Source organism: Protopterus annectens, chromosome 9.part0, assembly GCF_019279795.1.
Source record: "Protopterus annectens isolate FY-2018-M chromosome 9.part0, PAN1.0, whole genome shotgun sequence".
Taxonomy (NCBI): domain Eukaryota; kingdom Metazoa; phylum Chordata; order Ceratodontiformes; family Protopteridae; genus Protopterus; species Protopterus annectens.
Window position 1 is genome coordinate 677,734,330 of NC_056743.1, and position 14,216 is coordinate 677,748,545.

General features: G+C 41.7%; 1 protein-coding gene across 1 annotated transcript in view; it reads right to left on the reverse strand.

The window, feature by feature from the left end:
• Positions 1 to 1,363: 1,363 nt before the first annotated feature.
• Positions 1,364 to 14,216, reverse strand: part of ABHD16A (abhydrolase domain containing 16A, phospholipase) — a 527,648-nt gene continuing 514,795 nt past the window's right edge. The window contains exons 19-20 of the mRNA XM_044083280.1: positions 10,337 to 10,383; positions 1,364 to 1,693 (exon numbers count right to left, since the gene is read on the reverse strand). Of these exons, the coding sequence (XP_043939215.1) occupies positions 1,610 to 1,693; positions 10,337 to 10,383 (131 nt within the window). The 3' untranslated portion in view covers positions 1,364 to 1,609. The remainder of the gene's footprint in view (positions 1,694 to 10,336; positions 10,384 to 14,216) is intronic.

Sequence of the window (14,216 nt, forward strand, 5' to 3'; positions counted from 1 at the left end):
GCATTAAGTACCTTGCATGTGTGGAAAGCTGAACCTCTTACACAGTTTTCAAACACTAACAAATTATGGCTTAAAAATGGGAGAGGACACTGTCAAAATGGAAGCAAAATATTGTTTTTCTAGAGTTTACATCCTCACCATTTATTAAAGAATCAGGCTTGATGTTTCAGCTACACTGGGAATTAAGCAGCACATAATCAGTGAAAGAACACAGTTAGGAGGGAAAGGAGATTAAAGTTGTGAATTTTCTTTTAAAACGAAAACCTGTATGATTATGACATCAGGATTCTACAACATGCAATTCAGTTATCAAATGTGTGAAAAAGGCAATGTGTGTGTTCTGAAACTGCACTAAAAAGTACACCTACTAGTCAATCTCATAACATTGACATAAGGTGCACATTTTGGAAGCCATCTTCCCAAATATGTAATAAACTGAAGTTGTCCAGAAATTCAGTGGAAAGCAGAAGGGATAAGTCAGTGCTGTAGAATGCATTCTCTTTCACCAAGTTAGGCAGTTTGTCTAAAGTTTCTTTATTTCACATTGGTGATATCAAGGAAAAAGGAAGCACCACCATAATGGGGATGTGGGAAGTCTGTGTGTTTGGGGGGGGGGAGGGGTAGACCATGCTCTCCAGTTACTGGTCTGAAACTACCAAGCTGATATCCACAACATACGAAATCTGAAACTAGAAATGCTATACCCTTCAACTCACAGGTCTCAACATCCAAGAAACCCTTTCCTATAGTAGGAAGTGGATCCAAAAACAAAAGGCAATTCTGTGAGTTTCACTGCTGTGATGTATATATGTTGGCAATCTGGCACCAGTAAGGATGACACCATCTGAAAAAAAATAGTATCAGACATGTTTGTAGTGGCAATGACATCAAAGGTAGAGGGCTTATGTGAGAGGCAAACCCAGTGATACAATGGGACTAGCAGATAAGGACAGTAATACCACCAGCTTACTAAGCTGGACCAATTCTATGAGAAGGGGGCCAAGGTATGAGGATAACAGTTAGAAACATCTACTCTGGTCCTTTGAAAGAAAAACAACCAAAACGTTGGGGATGATACCATGCAATTTAGCAGGTGCCGTCTGAGCTACTTCTAAAATAATATGTGATATGACGAACATAGCAACACTAAAAGCAAATGACTGTCCTACTTTGCGATTGTGCAACAAGTCAGTGAGTAATGTGAAGTACAAACAAAATCTTGTATAACCACTGATATGAAGCAGCAAGAAAACAAATGTTTGATGTACAAGATTAACTTCCAAGCAATCGCCAGCATGATGACTGCTTTCTCCTGTCACTTTAAATCATCCACTGTGACAAAAGATACAAAAGGTGTACAATATTAAACTGGGTAATAAAATCAGCTTCATTTATTTACAAGACACCTTTCCCATAAATTAATATCAGCTCAAGGAATTGTGATCACTGTTACAGCCACCATAGACTGCCTTCAGCTTAAGGCAGCAGAGTAAGGTCATGCCAGCAAAATAACGAATATGCCAGAACACAGCAGCTTCTTTAATTCTGGCCAAGTGCCAAGATCTGCTTTCATTCTCTCTTTTTCTGGTCTCTTCTTTCATCCCTGTTGCTACAAAGTCCAAGGCATCTGGAACTCCTGAGCTGGTAGTGGAGTGCAGTGTGTGGAGTCAAAGTTGTGCAAATACTTCCGAGCCTATTGGAGTAAAGACGGATAAATCAGCAACAAATGAAACAGTTCAACAAAGAATGCTTTTCATTTAGCAGACTATCAGTATTATGTATCAACCTGGACTAAACATGAACAAAAGAAATTACAGTTGTATTAAGTAAACTTACCATAACAGTAGATGTTTGTATAGATCACTGTTGCAGTAGCATAAAGCTATCAGTGAATACTTGTACTGCAAGATCAGGACTACCCCTATGGGTCTAACTGGTGCAACTTGTTCTCCAGAAGTCTCTTCAATGCAAAATTGCAAATTTCGTTTTGACTTGTGGTGTCTGAAGCCATAGTACTTCAACTGATCATGGAGTAAGTCTTAGTTGGGGAACTGAAGGATTGCTCTAAGTTATGTGGCTCAGTGACTTCATGCTGAAGATACTTGATTATGTTTGAGTCTATGCAGACAGTACAGGATGTGCCCTCAATAAAGTTACTCATGCTTCTTTCATAAGCAGCAGATTGAGAATGAGAGCATGACCTCTTGCTAATAAAAAAAACTTTTGAATCCCAGGAACTCTTAAGGTGCCACATGGGATGACTCAAACAGGAAGCTTTGATCAATATCCGACTTACAGATCCTTTACTCTTATTCCCTTTAATTTGACACTAATCTTTGATTATGTGATGGAAACGCACCATCTAGCACCTTCATTGAGCATTTCTCACATCAGCCACATTCCCCTGGTGATTCAGTACAAACTGTGCTGGTGTAGGTCATGGCTTGTAGTCTGACAGCAGCGACATTTAGAAAGCTTCAGCATTTTAGGACTCAAAACTGAAAACTTTCCAATTATGAGGTCTGCACTGTGCAACAAGGAAAAATGAAGGACAGCTCAGGAGCTGGACATACCCTCCTATTCCAGTGCATGACATCATGTACACTCTCATTAGAAAGTACAGTTGTGTACACTTACCATAAATGTAGATATTCTAGTGTATTCACTGTTGCAGTCATTACATTTGGGTTATCTGCCCTCAGCCGGCCTGATTATCAAAGTCTTGGGTCCTGCGTCGGTTGCTGTCTCTTCTTCCATAACGTCGGGTAGTCAGGGGTATAAAGCATGCAGCCGACACCATTACATCAGTTTTTCTTGCCCCAGATGTCAGGTGCCCCCATAATGGGAAGCAATTACATACAAGGTTAAACCTCTAACAAAAAGCAAATACACCAGAATGCTTAAATACAGTAAACAAGAAGAGAGGTATAGCCAATAGAAGTCAGGGGCTGGAGGGAGGGTAACCAGGACTGCAACAGTGAATACACTCGAACATCTACATTTATGGTAAGTGTACACAACTGCATTATGTTCTTAGTGTTTCACTGTTGTAGTCATTACATTTGGGTAGATTCCCAAAGTGAAGGAAGAGAGGAGGCAATTAGAGAGCATTAGGACCAGCTATTAGGCCCTGCAGTGGCAAAAACCAGTTCTGGATTTAGAAAAAAATAGGCAAGTGGTAATGCTTGGTGAAGGTATGAACAGAACTCCAGGTAGCAGCTTCTAGGATGTCCCTGGTAGGAACACCTCTGAGAAGGACTGTTGAAGTAGATGCAGCCCTGGTGGAATGTGATCTTATCCCCTGTGGGGTAGGTTTTCCATGGTGCTTATAGCAGAAATGAATGCAATGGCCTATCCACTTAGAAATGGTTTGCTTTGAAATGGCCTTCCCCTCTGTCCCTGCAGCAAAGGCAACTAGCAGCTGTATAGTTTTCCTGAGAGGCTTAGTCCTGTCCAAATAAAATCTAAGTTGTCTGTGCATCCAAAGAATGTAGTATTTGTTCTCCTTTGTTCTGTGTATTAGAAAAGAAGGTTGGCAAATGAATAGACTGATTAAGGACCACACTGGATACCACACTGGGCATAAAGGAAGGATTGGTCCTGAGGGACACCCTGTCTGCATGGAAGATGATGAAGGGCTCCACTGCCATGAAGTCCTGTAATTCAGACACTCATCTTGCTGAAGTGATGGCTAGAAGGAAGGCTGTTTTCCAAGAAAGGAATTTCAACTCTGCAGTTGCAGTTGGCTCAAAAGGAGGTAGAGCCAGCTTTTCCAATACAAAGCTAAGGTTCCAGGCTGGAATAGGAGCTCTCCTGGGTGGTCTTAAATTTTTTGGCCCCTCTGAGGAATTGCTTCAGCAGGGGGTGAGTGAAGAGGAGTGGCTCAATATTATAATGTGCTGAAAAGGCTGAGGCATGAATTTTAATAGAAGAGAAGGAAAGGCTCTTGTGAAACATCAAGTAATGAAGAATATGTGGCAAGCTGGGCACTGTTGTGCCCATCCCATGAGTTTGGCTACAGGAATAGTATCTTTTCCACTTTTCAGCATAGGATTTTCTAGTACTAGGCCTCCTTGCCTCCAGAATGACATCCAGCACTTGCTTACTGAGGGATGGTATTGGAGAGCTCAGGTAATTAGCCAGGCTGCTAGGTTCAGGGTTTGAAGCTGGGGGTGCAGAATCTGGCCCTCCTGCTGGGATAGCAGGGAAGGGTTCTGAGGCAGGTGCCATGGTTCCAGCAGTGACCTACTGCGCAAGAAGGGGTACCACTGTTGGCGTGGCCAGTCTGGTGCAATGAGTATTGTCCTTGGTTTGTCCTGTTTGATCTTTAGTAAACTTTCAAGAGGAGAGGCAGAGGGGGAAAGGCATAAACTGAGAGGCTTTCCCAGGTGAAGGACAGGGCATCTACTTTCCAAGCTTGTCTGTGGGGAGTCCTTGTGCAGAATTTGTCCAATTGATAGTTCTGAGGGGTGGCCAACAGGTCTATCTCTGGGCTCCCCCATTTGTTTCTCAAAATGTTGAATATCTTTGGTTCCAGTTTCCACTTGTGTGGGTCCATGAAATTTCAGTTTAGGTAGTCTGCCAGTGAATTTAGCTTGCCTGGCAGGAATTGAGCTTGTAGGTGCACTTGGTAGCTCAAGGTTGTGTTCCACAGAGCCATGGCTAGTCTGCAGAGAAGGTATGAGTGGGTTCCCCCCTGCTTGTTTATCTACCACATAACAGTGGTGTTGTCTGTCTTTACCAATAATTGTCCTGGAAGAATGTGTTCCTTGAAGGCTGTCAGAGCATTCTGTACAGCTAACATTTCTTTTTGATTGATATGCAGGTGCATTTGACTCTGGTTCCATTTGCCCTGAATGCACTGCCCTGCCAAGTGAGCCCCCATGCATAGTCTGATGTGTCTGTTGTTAAGGTTTGGGCGGCAGGGGGCAGTGTGAATGGCAGTCCCTTGTTGTGGTAGCAGGCCTCTGCCCACCAAAGGAATTATGTCTTTATACAAGGAATGATAGGAATCATTGATTCCACGTCCTGAGAATGTTGACATCATAGGCTTTTTAGATACCATTGTAGTTTCCTCATATGCAGTCTTGCATATGGAATTAGTAGGATGTAAGAGGCCATGAACCCCAGGGCTTGCAGTATTTTCCTTGCAGATAGCTGGGTCTTTGTGGCCAGTAGTTTGAAGTAAGATGTGAAATAAACTTGTTTCTCTGGCGTGAGGTACACCATCTGGGAAGTTGTGTTCAAGCTTGCTCCCAGGAATACAATTTGTTGGCAGGGTACTAGGTGAGATTTCTTTTCGTTTATGGTGTACCCCAGTGAGATTAGCAGTTTCTTTACAAATGCCAGATGATTTAATAGTATGTCCTGACTTTCTACCTGAATTAGACAATTGTCCTGGTATGCGTATATTTTAATATTTCTTTGCCTGCAGAATGCAATGACTGGAGCTAGGCACTTTGTGAATAGATAAGCCAAAGGGCAGTGCAGAGAACTGATAGTGCATGTAGGCTGCTCTGAAGCATAGATATTTTCTGCAAGATTCCTTTTATTGGGATGTACAGGTAAGCTTCCTTTAAGTCCAATGTTGCCAACCAGGCATTTTTGCCTAGCATGGGAAGCAGCTGATGAAGAGTTAGCATTCTGAATTTTGGGATTACCAAAAAGGTGTTTAGGATAGACAGGTCCAAGATAGGATGCCAGAAATTGTCTTTTCTGGGTACCAGGAAAAGTCTGGAGTAAAAACCTTGTCCCCATTCCTCTGCAGGGACAGGCTGAATAGCCCTGATACTTAGAAGAGCGAGAAACTGCTGTTGAGCCTCTGCCCACTGATTTGGGGGTAGGTCTGGCCAACCATTTGGGACTGGTAAGGTGTGGAAGTGGCATCTGTATCCTTGGGAAACTATATTTAAAACCCATTTGTTTTGGGTAATGAGTTCCCAGTTTTTTGTATGCAGGACGATCTTTCCCCCTAAAGGAGCAGTCAGTTGAGCAGGGCTTGGAAGGTTTAAGGTTAAGTCATTGTGACAGTTTACCATAGGGGGTGTCTTACTACTTCCAGCTTTGGAAGTGGGAGCCCCCCACTGCTTAGGCCTGTGAGTACATTGAGACTGTAGCCTAGGTGGTCTGTTGTTCCTGGGTTTGGACTGAGAAGGCCTGGAGGACACAGGAAAGGACTAATTCTTAGAAGGCCAATGCCTACTAAATCTGGGAGGCTGTACTTGCAGGAAATCTTTAACAGTTTGCATAGATTTAGCTTCTTCCTCCATCTTTTTAAGTACTACTTCTGCTTTGTTGCCAAACAGACAGTCTTGGTTTAAGGGAGCATCCAGTAATTTAGCTTTAACCTGATCTGGCAAAGTTTGCTCCTTAAGCCAAGCATGCCTTCTAAGAACAGACCCAGTGACAGCAGCCCTGCAAGATGCCTCTAAGGAGTCAAAACCACATTGCAAAGTATGTTTACCAACTTGTTCAGCAGAATGCATTAAATCCTGTAATTCTTTATTTTCAGCACAGTCAGGAATCAACATCATTTACTGTTAAAGTAATCCAATAATATGCTGCTGATACTTTAACATATGAAACTGGCAGGTTAAGGCCCTAATGGCCAAAGTAGCCAAAGTGTATACCATCTTACCCCATCTGTCCAGGGCCCTGGAATCTCTATCAGAGGGGGTAGGGTTTTTGGCAGTAGTAGCCTTAATACCTGTGGGTCCCTGTGAAATGGTCGCTGGGTCCGTGGCAGGATTCTTAAAGAGGAACCTGTGAGAGTCAGGTACTCTAATACCAGTCAGGTTTCCTGGGAGCCGGAGGTAAAGTGTCTGGGGCCAGGCTAGATTCCAAGAAGGCATCATCTACAATGTCCAGTACAGGAGGGATAGCTACAGGCCTGTGTTGAGGTAGGAGTAAGAATTCCCTAACCTCTTTTTGGAGTCAGAGTAATCCTGGCTTTCCCAGCAGAAATGCTCCCGAAGAGTGTGCAAAGTTTCACCAAAAGAGAAATCTTCTGGTGGAGAAGCAGAGGGAATGGAGTCCTCTGCATCAGAATCCTCACAGGTAGATAAGGACAAATCCTGGTCATCAGAAGAAACAGAAATTTCAGAATCCTGATCAGAAGAATCAGAAGGAAAATCAGTTCTAGATCTCAGAGGGAGAAGGGTGGTTTCCCCTAATTAGAGTAATAAGATCTTCAGCCATTCTTATCATTTGTTTTTTAGGCATATGGGCTTGACCATGCAGTTTGGACGTTTGTTTCCTAGGCGTGGATCGAATTTTAGGCCTTGAAGAAGACGATGGCAGTTTGATATGCAAGTCAGTAGGCCTGAATACTACACCCTCAGAAGCCAGTGCCTGCACAGCGGCTCCGGACTCATCCAAGGTAGAGACATCCGCAGGTTCCATAGTTGAAGAAACATCTGGTGGCATAGTGGACCCCGAATGTGTCTCAGTAGAGGCCTGCGAATCTTAAGTAGCAGGTATCAGGGGCCACGAAAGCGCCTCACTGAGTAACGGTGAACTGGCGATTAGCTTAACAGAAGAGTCGTCGGCAACTTTGGACCTATGCGGTCTGTCTCTGTCTTTATCTTTATGTTTTTTCAGAATGTCAGTAGTCGGATGGCTTACCGAAGCCATTTCTGGATAATTAAACCAAGTACCGAAATAGTTTGATGCGAAAAAGAACAGACGACAAATATTTCGAGGATTGAATAAGGCACAAAACCGACAGCGAGGGACGTTGTGGTCTGGGCCTAAGCAAGGAATGCAGTACGAATGAAAATTTTTATGAGGTATTTGCTTTCCACAAGTAATACAATTGCTAACTTTTACTGACATCGGTTTAGAGCAAGAAATAGGATCCCCAACGGGGTACTTAGCTTTTTTGAAGACTTCGGTTCTGAAACTTGAAAACGAAAATTTCAGGAGTCGGCCAACCGGCACTTGGAACTGCTTCTGCTTCGGGCACCGCACGGCAAGAAAGACTGATGTAATGGCATCGGCTGCATGCTTTATACCCCTGACTACCTGACGTCATGGAAGAAGAGACAGCAACTGATGCAGGACCTAAGACTTTGATAATCAGGCCGGCTGAGGGTTACCTGAAAGCAGATAACCCAAATGTAATGACTGCAACAGTGAAACATGAAGAACATCTAGTGAGATTCTGAATTGTGCCAACCTGAAAATATCAGAAGAAACCCCAAGAATTATTCATTGCAGAATACCTTTGAAATTAAATATTGGATACCAAAATCAGAACAGTAAATCATCTATTGACAAATTATGCTGCAAAGTACGCTTAAGTTTTAGACCTCAGTGATAAACATTAATCAAACCAGAGAATAACAAAAATTCCCACTACAGTACAGAGAAATACTGTAAAGCACTCTAGTACTCAAGGAACAATATACACAAATCTAGAACACTTGAGCAGGTACCATATTCTGGTAACAATTTTCACAGTAACAATCAACGACATCCAAAAATCACTTTCTAAGTGATGTTCTGTACTTTCTTCTGAAACACTTCACTTGTATCTTTAAGAAACATCTGTGCCAAAAAGTCCACAAATGTTCTAAGCACAGCAGCTTTCTGAAAAATATTTCAGACAGATATATAACAATTTCATGTTGTCATACTTGCAAATAAGCCTTTCATTAATTTTGAAAGAGTAAAAAGTGACAGCCATTGTGTTGGACCCAATAGAAACAATGTTTCCCTTAACTGATCTGATTAAACATCTGAATGCTGATCCTATGTTAGCGAAGAAAAAAGACAGTTAGTCATATTCATCTTAAATGAAACAGAATACTCCTTTCTCTAGCCAAGACTGCAACTGCAGCATAAAGTCACAATTTTCAAGTGATACAAGACAGATAATGGAGTCATACTAAAAAGAATACATTATTAAGACGAGAAATCCTTAAGTAATGGAGTATATCTACTCAAACAAGCAAGAGGATGCATATCCCAGGGACCATGCATCCTGCTCAATCTAACCATTGAATCTTTTGGTGGAAGTCTCAATGGACTGTACCAAATGATCTGAGTAAAAACATGCCCTACACACTCGTTTGAGCCAATAGACATGACAATATGTAGCCCCCCAGGTGGTTTTTCATGCTCCTCTCGCCATCATTAAACAACTGTGACATACAATCAGCATCCATAATGCTACCAGATCACAGCCGTGGGAGTACATAGATAACCTCTCTGGGAGATGAGCCTTGAATTTCCAGGAAACATAGTCTAACTCCTGTAATTCTCATGGAGGAAGGATTAAAAAATATTAAACCACATTTTACCAGTTACAGCTGTACTAGGATGTTTAAAACTGCTACAGTACTAAATATCTTGCAAGCAGCTGCCCCCCCCCCCCAAAAAAAAAAAAAAAAAACTTTTGCAACTGTATGAAACCCATATAGAAAAGCTAGAGGAAAAGATGTTGAGACTCAACCATGTACAAAACAGGAACCATGACCAGGTATCCGAGAACCTCTTGTGGCTGCCTTTCAGAAGTCTAGTTACATTTTAGGATTCTCCTCGTGTTGAAAAGCTGAGTTTTTATAGTTTTTTTAATATGCACATCCTAGAAAATTTAAGCCTCAGTTTAGTGTTTTATTAACAGTAGAGATAGTTGTAAAAGAATCCAAGAGAATGGTGTAAATGGGCAGAAGTTAACAGATAATTTAAAACTATATTATGTATAGTTTTCTGTATTTTTTGTATGCTTTTTATAATACAAATATTTAAAATCAAGCAAATTATATATTTTTGAAGTATACACACTGCCCTTTATTTTACTAAAACTGAAACAATACTTTGCTTAACATAGGCAAAGAAATGTTGCATTTAACATAAACAATGACCTCTGCATGAAAAATTATATTAACTTTTTGTCCAATTAAGTTAAAAGAACTTTTTTTATCTGACATTTTTGGTTTAATCAGAAAACTGGTTTGGATCATACAAAAATGGTGTGACAAAAATTAGAAAATGGTACTGTGCACTCAGATATTTAGCTCAAGTGTTAAGATTTTTTATCACAGGAATCAATGAAATATAAAGCTAATTGTAAACAGTGAAAACATTTAAATGGAAACAAGCAAGCAAAACAGAAAATTTGGCAATAAAATAGAAATTAACAACAAACTGCAGTGTTAAAACGCACACGAGAAAATTTGTTACATCAGAAAACTTAGAAAGGTTACCAGAACTTTCCAGCTTCTTATGCTGTACATCTAGACACTACAGCTGCATATCAAGCAGCCATCTTGTGCTCATAATCAAACTGTAACATACAGTACCAGTTGCGTATGCCACTAAGGCTGAAACTCACCAAAAAAAGTGCGAGTTGCCTTCTTCCTTCTGATGTCATGTCATCTCCTACAAAACATAAATCATTAGCAAACATTAACAGAAACTTTAATGGTAACAATACAGACAAGATACAACTCCAACACAGGAAAAAATATATATAAATTGAGATTAAACATTGTGCTGCTTAATATAAAGGGTTTGTAAAATATACATTAACACACTGAAAATTTAATTAAAAAAAAAGACAACTATACACAATTTATACAATGCACATCAGAAGCAAATTTAACAATAAAAAGAAATTATGAATTACCATAACGCTCCATCTGTGTTGTCGATCTTCGTATGGTCCTGATCCACTGAATCGATCCAGCCAATATATAGCTAGTGACAGCCAAAAAAATATCTCGAACTACTAGTCTACCCACAGTGCCCCTCTCTACATTACCTCAGATCGAGTTTGCAGGCTTGTCCAAGGTGCATCCTAACAAGGAAGCCCAGGACAGCATAACGCTCCACCAGAACTCTATAGGAGGGAGCAGGTGAGGTGGGATGCAAAAATAGATGAAGATCGACACAGACGGAATGTTATGGTAAGTCATAACTTCTTTATCTGATGTCAATCTTAATCTGCTCGATTTGTGGGAGGGACACAGTCTCAAGCTACCTAAGATCCTGGGTAGCCCTATGGAAGAACATTCCTGAGAACCATAGAACCAAATGAGGCTCTCCCCCTGGAGACCATATCCAATTTGTAAAAGGTATGTGGAGAAAACCATGTTGCAGCTGCGCAAATTTCTGACATGGAAGCTTTAGAATGAAAAACAGCTGAAGTCGCCATAGATCTGGTAGAATGTGCATAGGGAGTCAGATTCTTTTTCGTGTAAATGAAAGAAATGCAATCCCTTAACCATCTTGATAAAGTAACCTTAGAAATAGGTTTGCTCAAGGTTACACTTGTAAAAGATACAAATAGGTTACACTTGTAAAAGATACAAATAATTGTTCTGATTGTCTAAATTGCTTAGTACTGTCCAGAAAGAAACATAACTGTCTGTGCACATCCAGAATGTACAAACAATATTAGCCTTTAATAGAAAAATCTGGGAAGAATACAGGCAAGTCTATAGCTCGATTGATATTAGCCTCTGAAATCACTTTAGGAAGAAAGGACGGGTTTGTTCCGAGTGACACCCTCTCTTTATGGAAAACTAGATAAGGGGCTTTAGAACATAGAGCCTGTAATTCGGAGACTCGTCTTGCCAAGGTGACAGCTATTAAAAGCAAGATTTTCCAAGAAAAAAACTAAGTCACAGGTAGCTTCAGGTTCAAACGGGGGTAATGTAAGACACTGCAATACAAAGGTAAAGTCCCACAGAGATAGCGGATCCTTGAATGGGGGCTTTAAACGAATGGTGCTCTTAAGAAAAACCTTACAGAGCCTGTGGGAGATTAAGGGCTGATCATGGAAACCATTAGGGAAATTTGAAATAGCTGCCAAGATAACCTTAACTGTGGAAGCAAAAGCTCCTTTACTAAAAATGGCAGCTAGAAACTCTAGAACTTTTTTTTTTTTTAACTAGCGCTGAAAAAGGTTTAAGACCATTATCACAAGCCTAGATAGAAAATATTTTTCATTTACTAAGGTAGAGCTTCCTGGTGGATGGTTTATGGGATGCCTACAGAAGATGGAATGTCGTCATGACTGGCAACTAACAGAACTGGAAAAACCAAGCAGTCAGCTTGACGGTTTGCAGACTGGGGTACACTAATCTCTGAGGGTGAGACAGAAGGTCCAGAACTGTGTCCAGAATCGATGGGTGGCAAAGTAGATGAGGCCAAAGGAAGGGAAACCATATTTGTCAAGGACAGTAAGATGCAATGAGGATTACTTTGCTTCTCAACCAAGCTGCTTTTTTCAGGAACACAGGGGATCAGAGGGAATAGGGGAAAGACATAAAGGAGACCCTGGGGTCAAATCGAGGAAAAGAGAGTCTCTGTGCGACTCCCTCTGAGGGAGAATTAGGGCAAAGTAGTTTCTGCACTTGTTGCTCAGGGGTGAAGTAAACATGTCGCAGCAAGGCTGGCCCCAGCGAAGAAAGATCTTCTTCGCCACTCTGGAGTTTAGAAGCCACTCGTGAAGCATGAGGATGTATCTGCTCAGTTTGTCCGCAATCAAGTTTGAACTCCCCAGGATGTGCATTGCTATCAGAAAGCTGTTGGAAGTTATGGCCCATTGCCACACTCTAAGGGTTTCTTGACACAGCAGGTAGGTCTTGCCCCCCCCCCCCATCTGTTGATGTACCAAACTATGGACATGTTGTCTGACTGAATAGCTATCATCCCTTGAGGTAAGGCAGAATGAAACGCTAGAAGCACTGCCCTCAGCTCCAGAACACTGATATGCAGATTGGCCTTGGACGGGGACCAAGTGCCTTGGACCGTCTTCCCCAGATAATGCACTCCACCACATCTGGGAAGCATCCGTGCTCACTATGGCCTTGGGCTGAGTGGGGACAAAGGGACGGCCTAAGAATCTCTTTGGACTGCATCCACCAGGATAGGTCATTTTTGCATAGGCTGGATAGAAAAACTAGGTGATTCATGAGGTGGGTTAGAATAGACTATTGATTCGCAAGCAGCCACTGAAAAAGTCTCATGTGAAACCTTGCCGGTGATCGCTGCTGCCATGGAGCCCAATGCTTGCAGAATTGGCTGAGCTGGTATTTTGCTTCAATGAAGAATAGGGTGAACCTGCGACTGTATTTCCTGCAACCTGTGGTGAGGAAGCGATGCCACACAGGACAGAGTGCTGAGACGAACTCCGATGAAAGTACAGTTGTGTACACTTGCCATAAATGTAGATGCTAGAGTGTATTCACTGTTGCAGTCATTACATTTGGGTAATCTGCTGGCAGGTTGCCCTCAGTCAGCCTGAATTCTAAAGTCTTGGGTCCTGCGTCAGTTGCTGTCTTCTCTTCCATGACGTCAGGTCATCAGGGGTATAAAACATGCAGCCGACGCCATTTTCTTTAGTTTTTCTTGCACCCGATGTCAGGTGCCCCCAAAAAGGTAGCAATATTCTAAATATATATATATATATATATATATATATATATATCTATATATATATATATATATGTGTGTGTGTGTGTGTACAAATGCACCAATATAAACGTAACCTTCATCTACAAGCAAATACACCACATAGGTTGTAGAAGGCAGAGAAGGAAAGATAAACTGTAGAATGACAGGGGGATGGCGGGAGGGTAACCTGGACTGCAACAGTGAATACACTCGAACATCTACATTTATGGTAAGTGTACACAACTGTACTAGGTTATTCGTGTTTCATTGTTGCAGTCATTACATTTGGGTAGAATCCCAAAGCTATGGTTGGGAGGCTGGAGCTAAACAGCATTAGGTGAGTCTATATGACCCTGCAGCGGCAAAGCCTGCCCTGGATTTAGGGTAGAGAGGCAAATGGTAATGCTTTGTAAAGGTGTGAACAGAACTCACAAGTAGCAGCCTCTAGAATGTCCTTGGTTGGTACTCCTCTGAGAAAGGCTGCTGAAGTAGCTGCAGCCCTGGTGGAGTGAGACCTAATGCCCTTGGGCACAGGTTTGCCATGGTGTAAGTAGCAGAAACGGATGCAATGGCTTATCCACTTTGAAATTGTCTGCTTTGAAATAGCCTTTCCTTCTGATCCTGCAGCATATGACACTAGTAATTGCTCAGTTTTTCTTAGAGCTTTAGTCCTGCTCATGTAGAATCTCAGCTGTCTGTGTACGTCCAAGGAATGCAGAATTCTCTCCCCTTTGTTCTGCAGATTTGGATAAAAAGTTGGCAGATGAATTCTTTGGTTGAGCCACACTGGAAACGACCTTGGGCATAAAAGT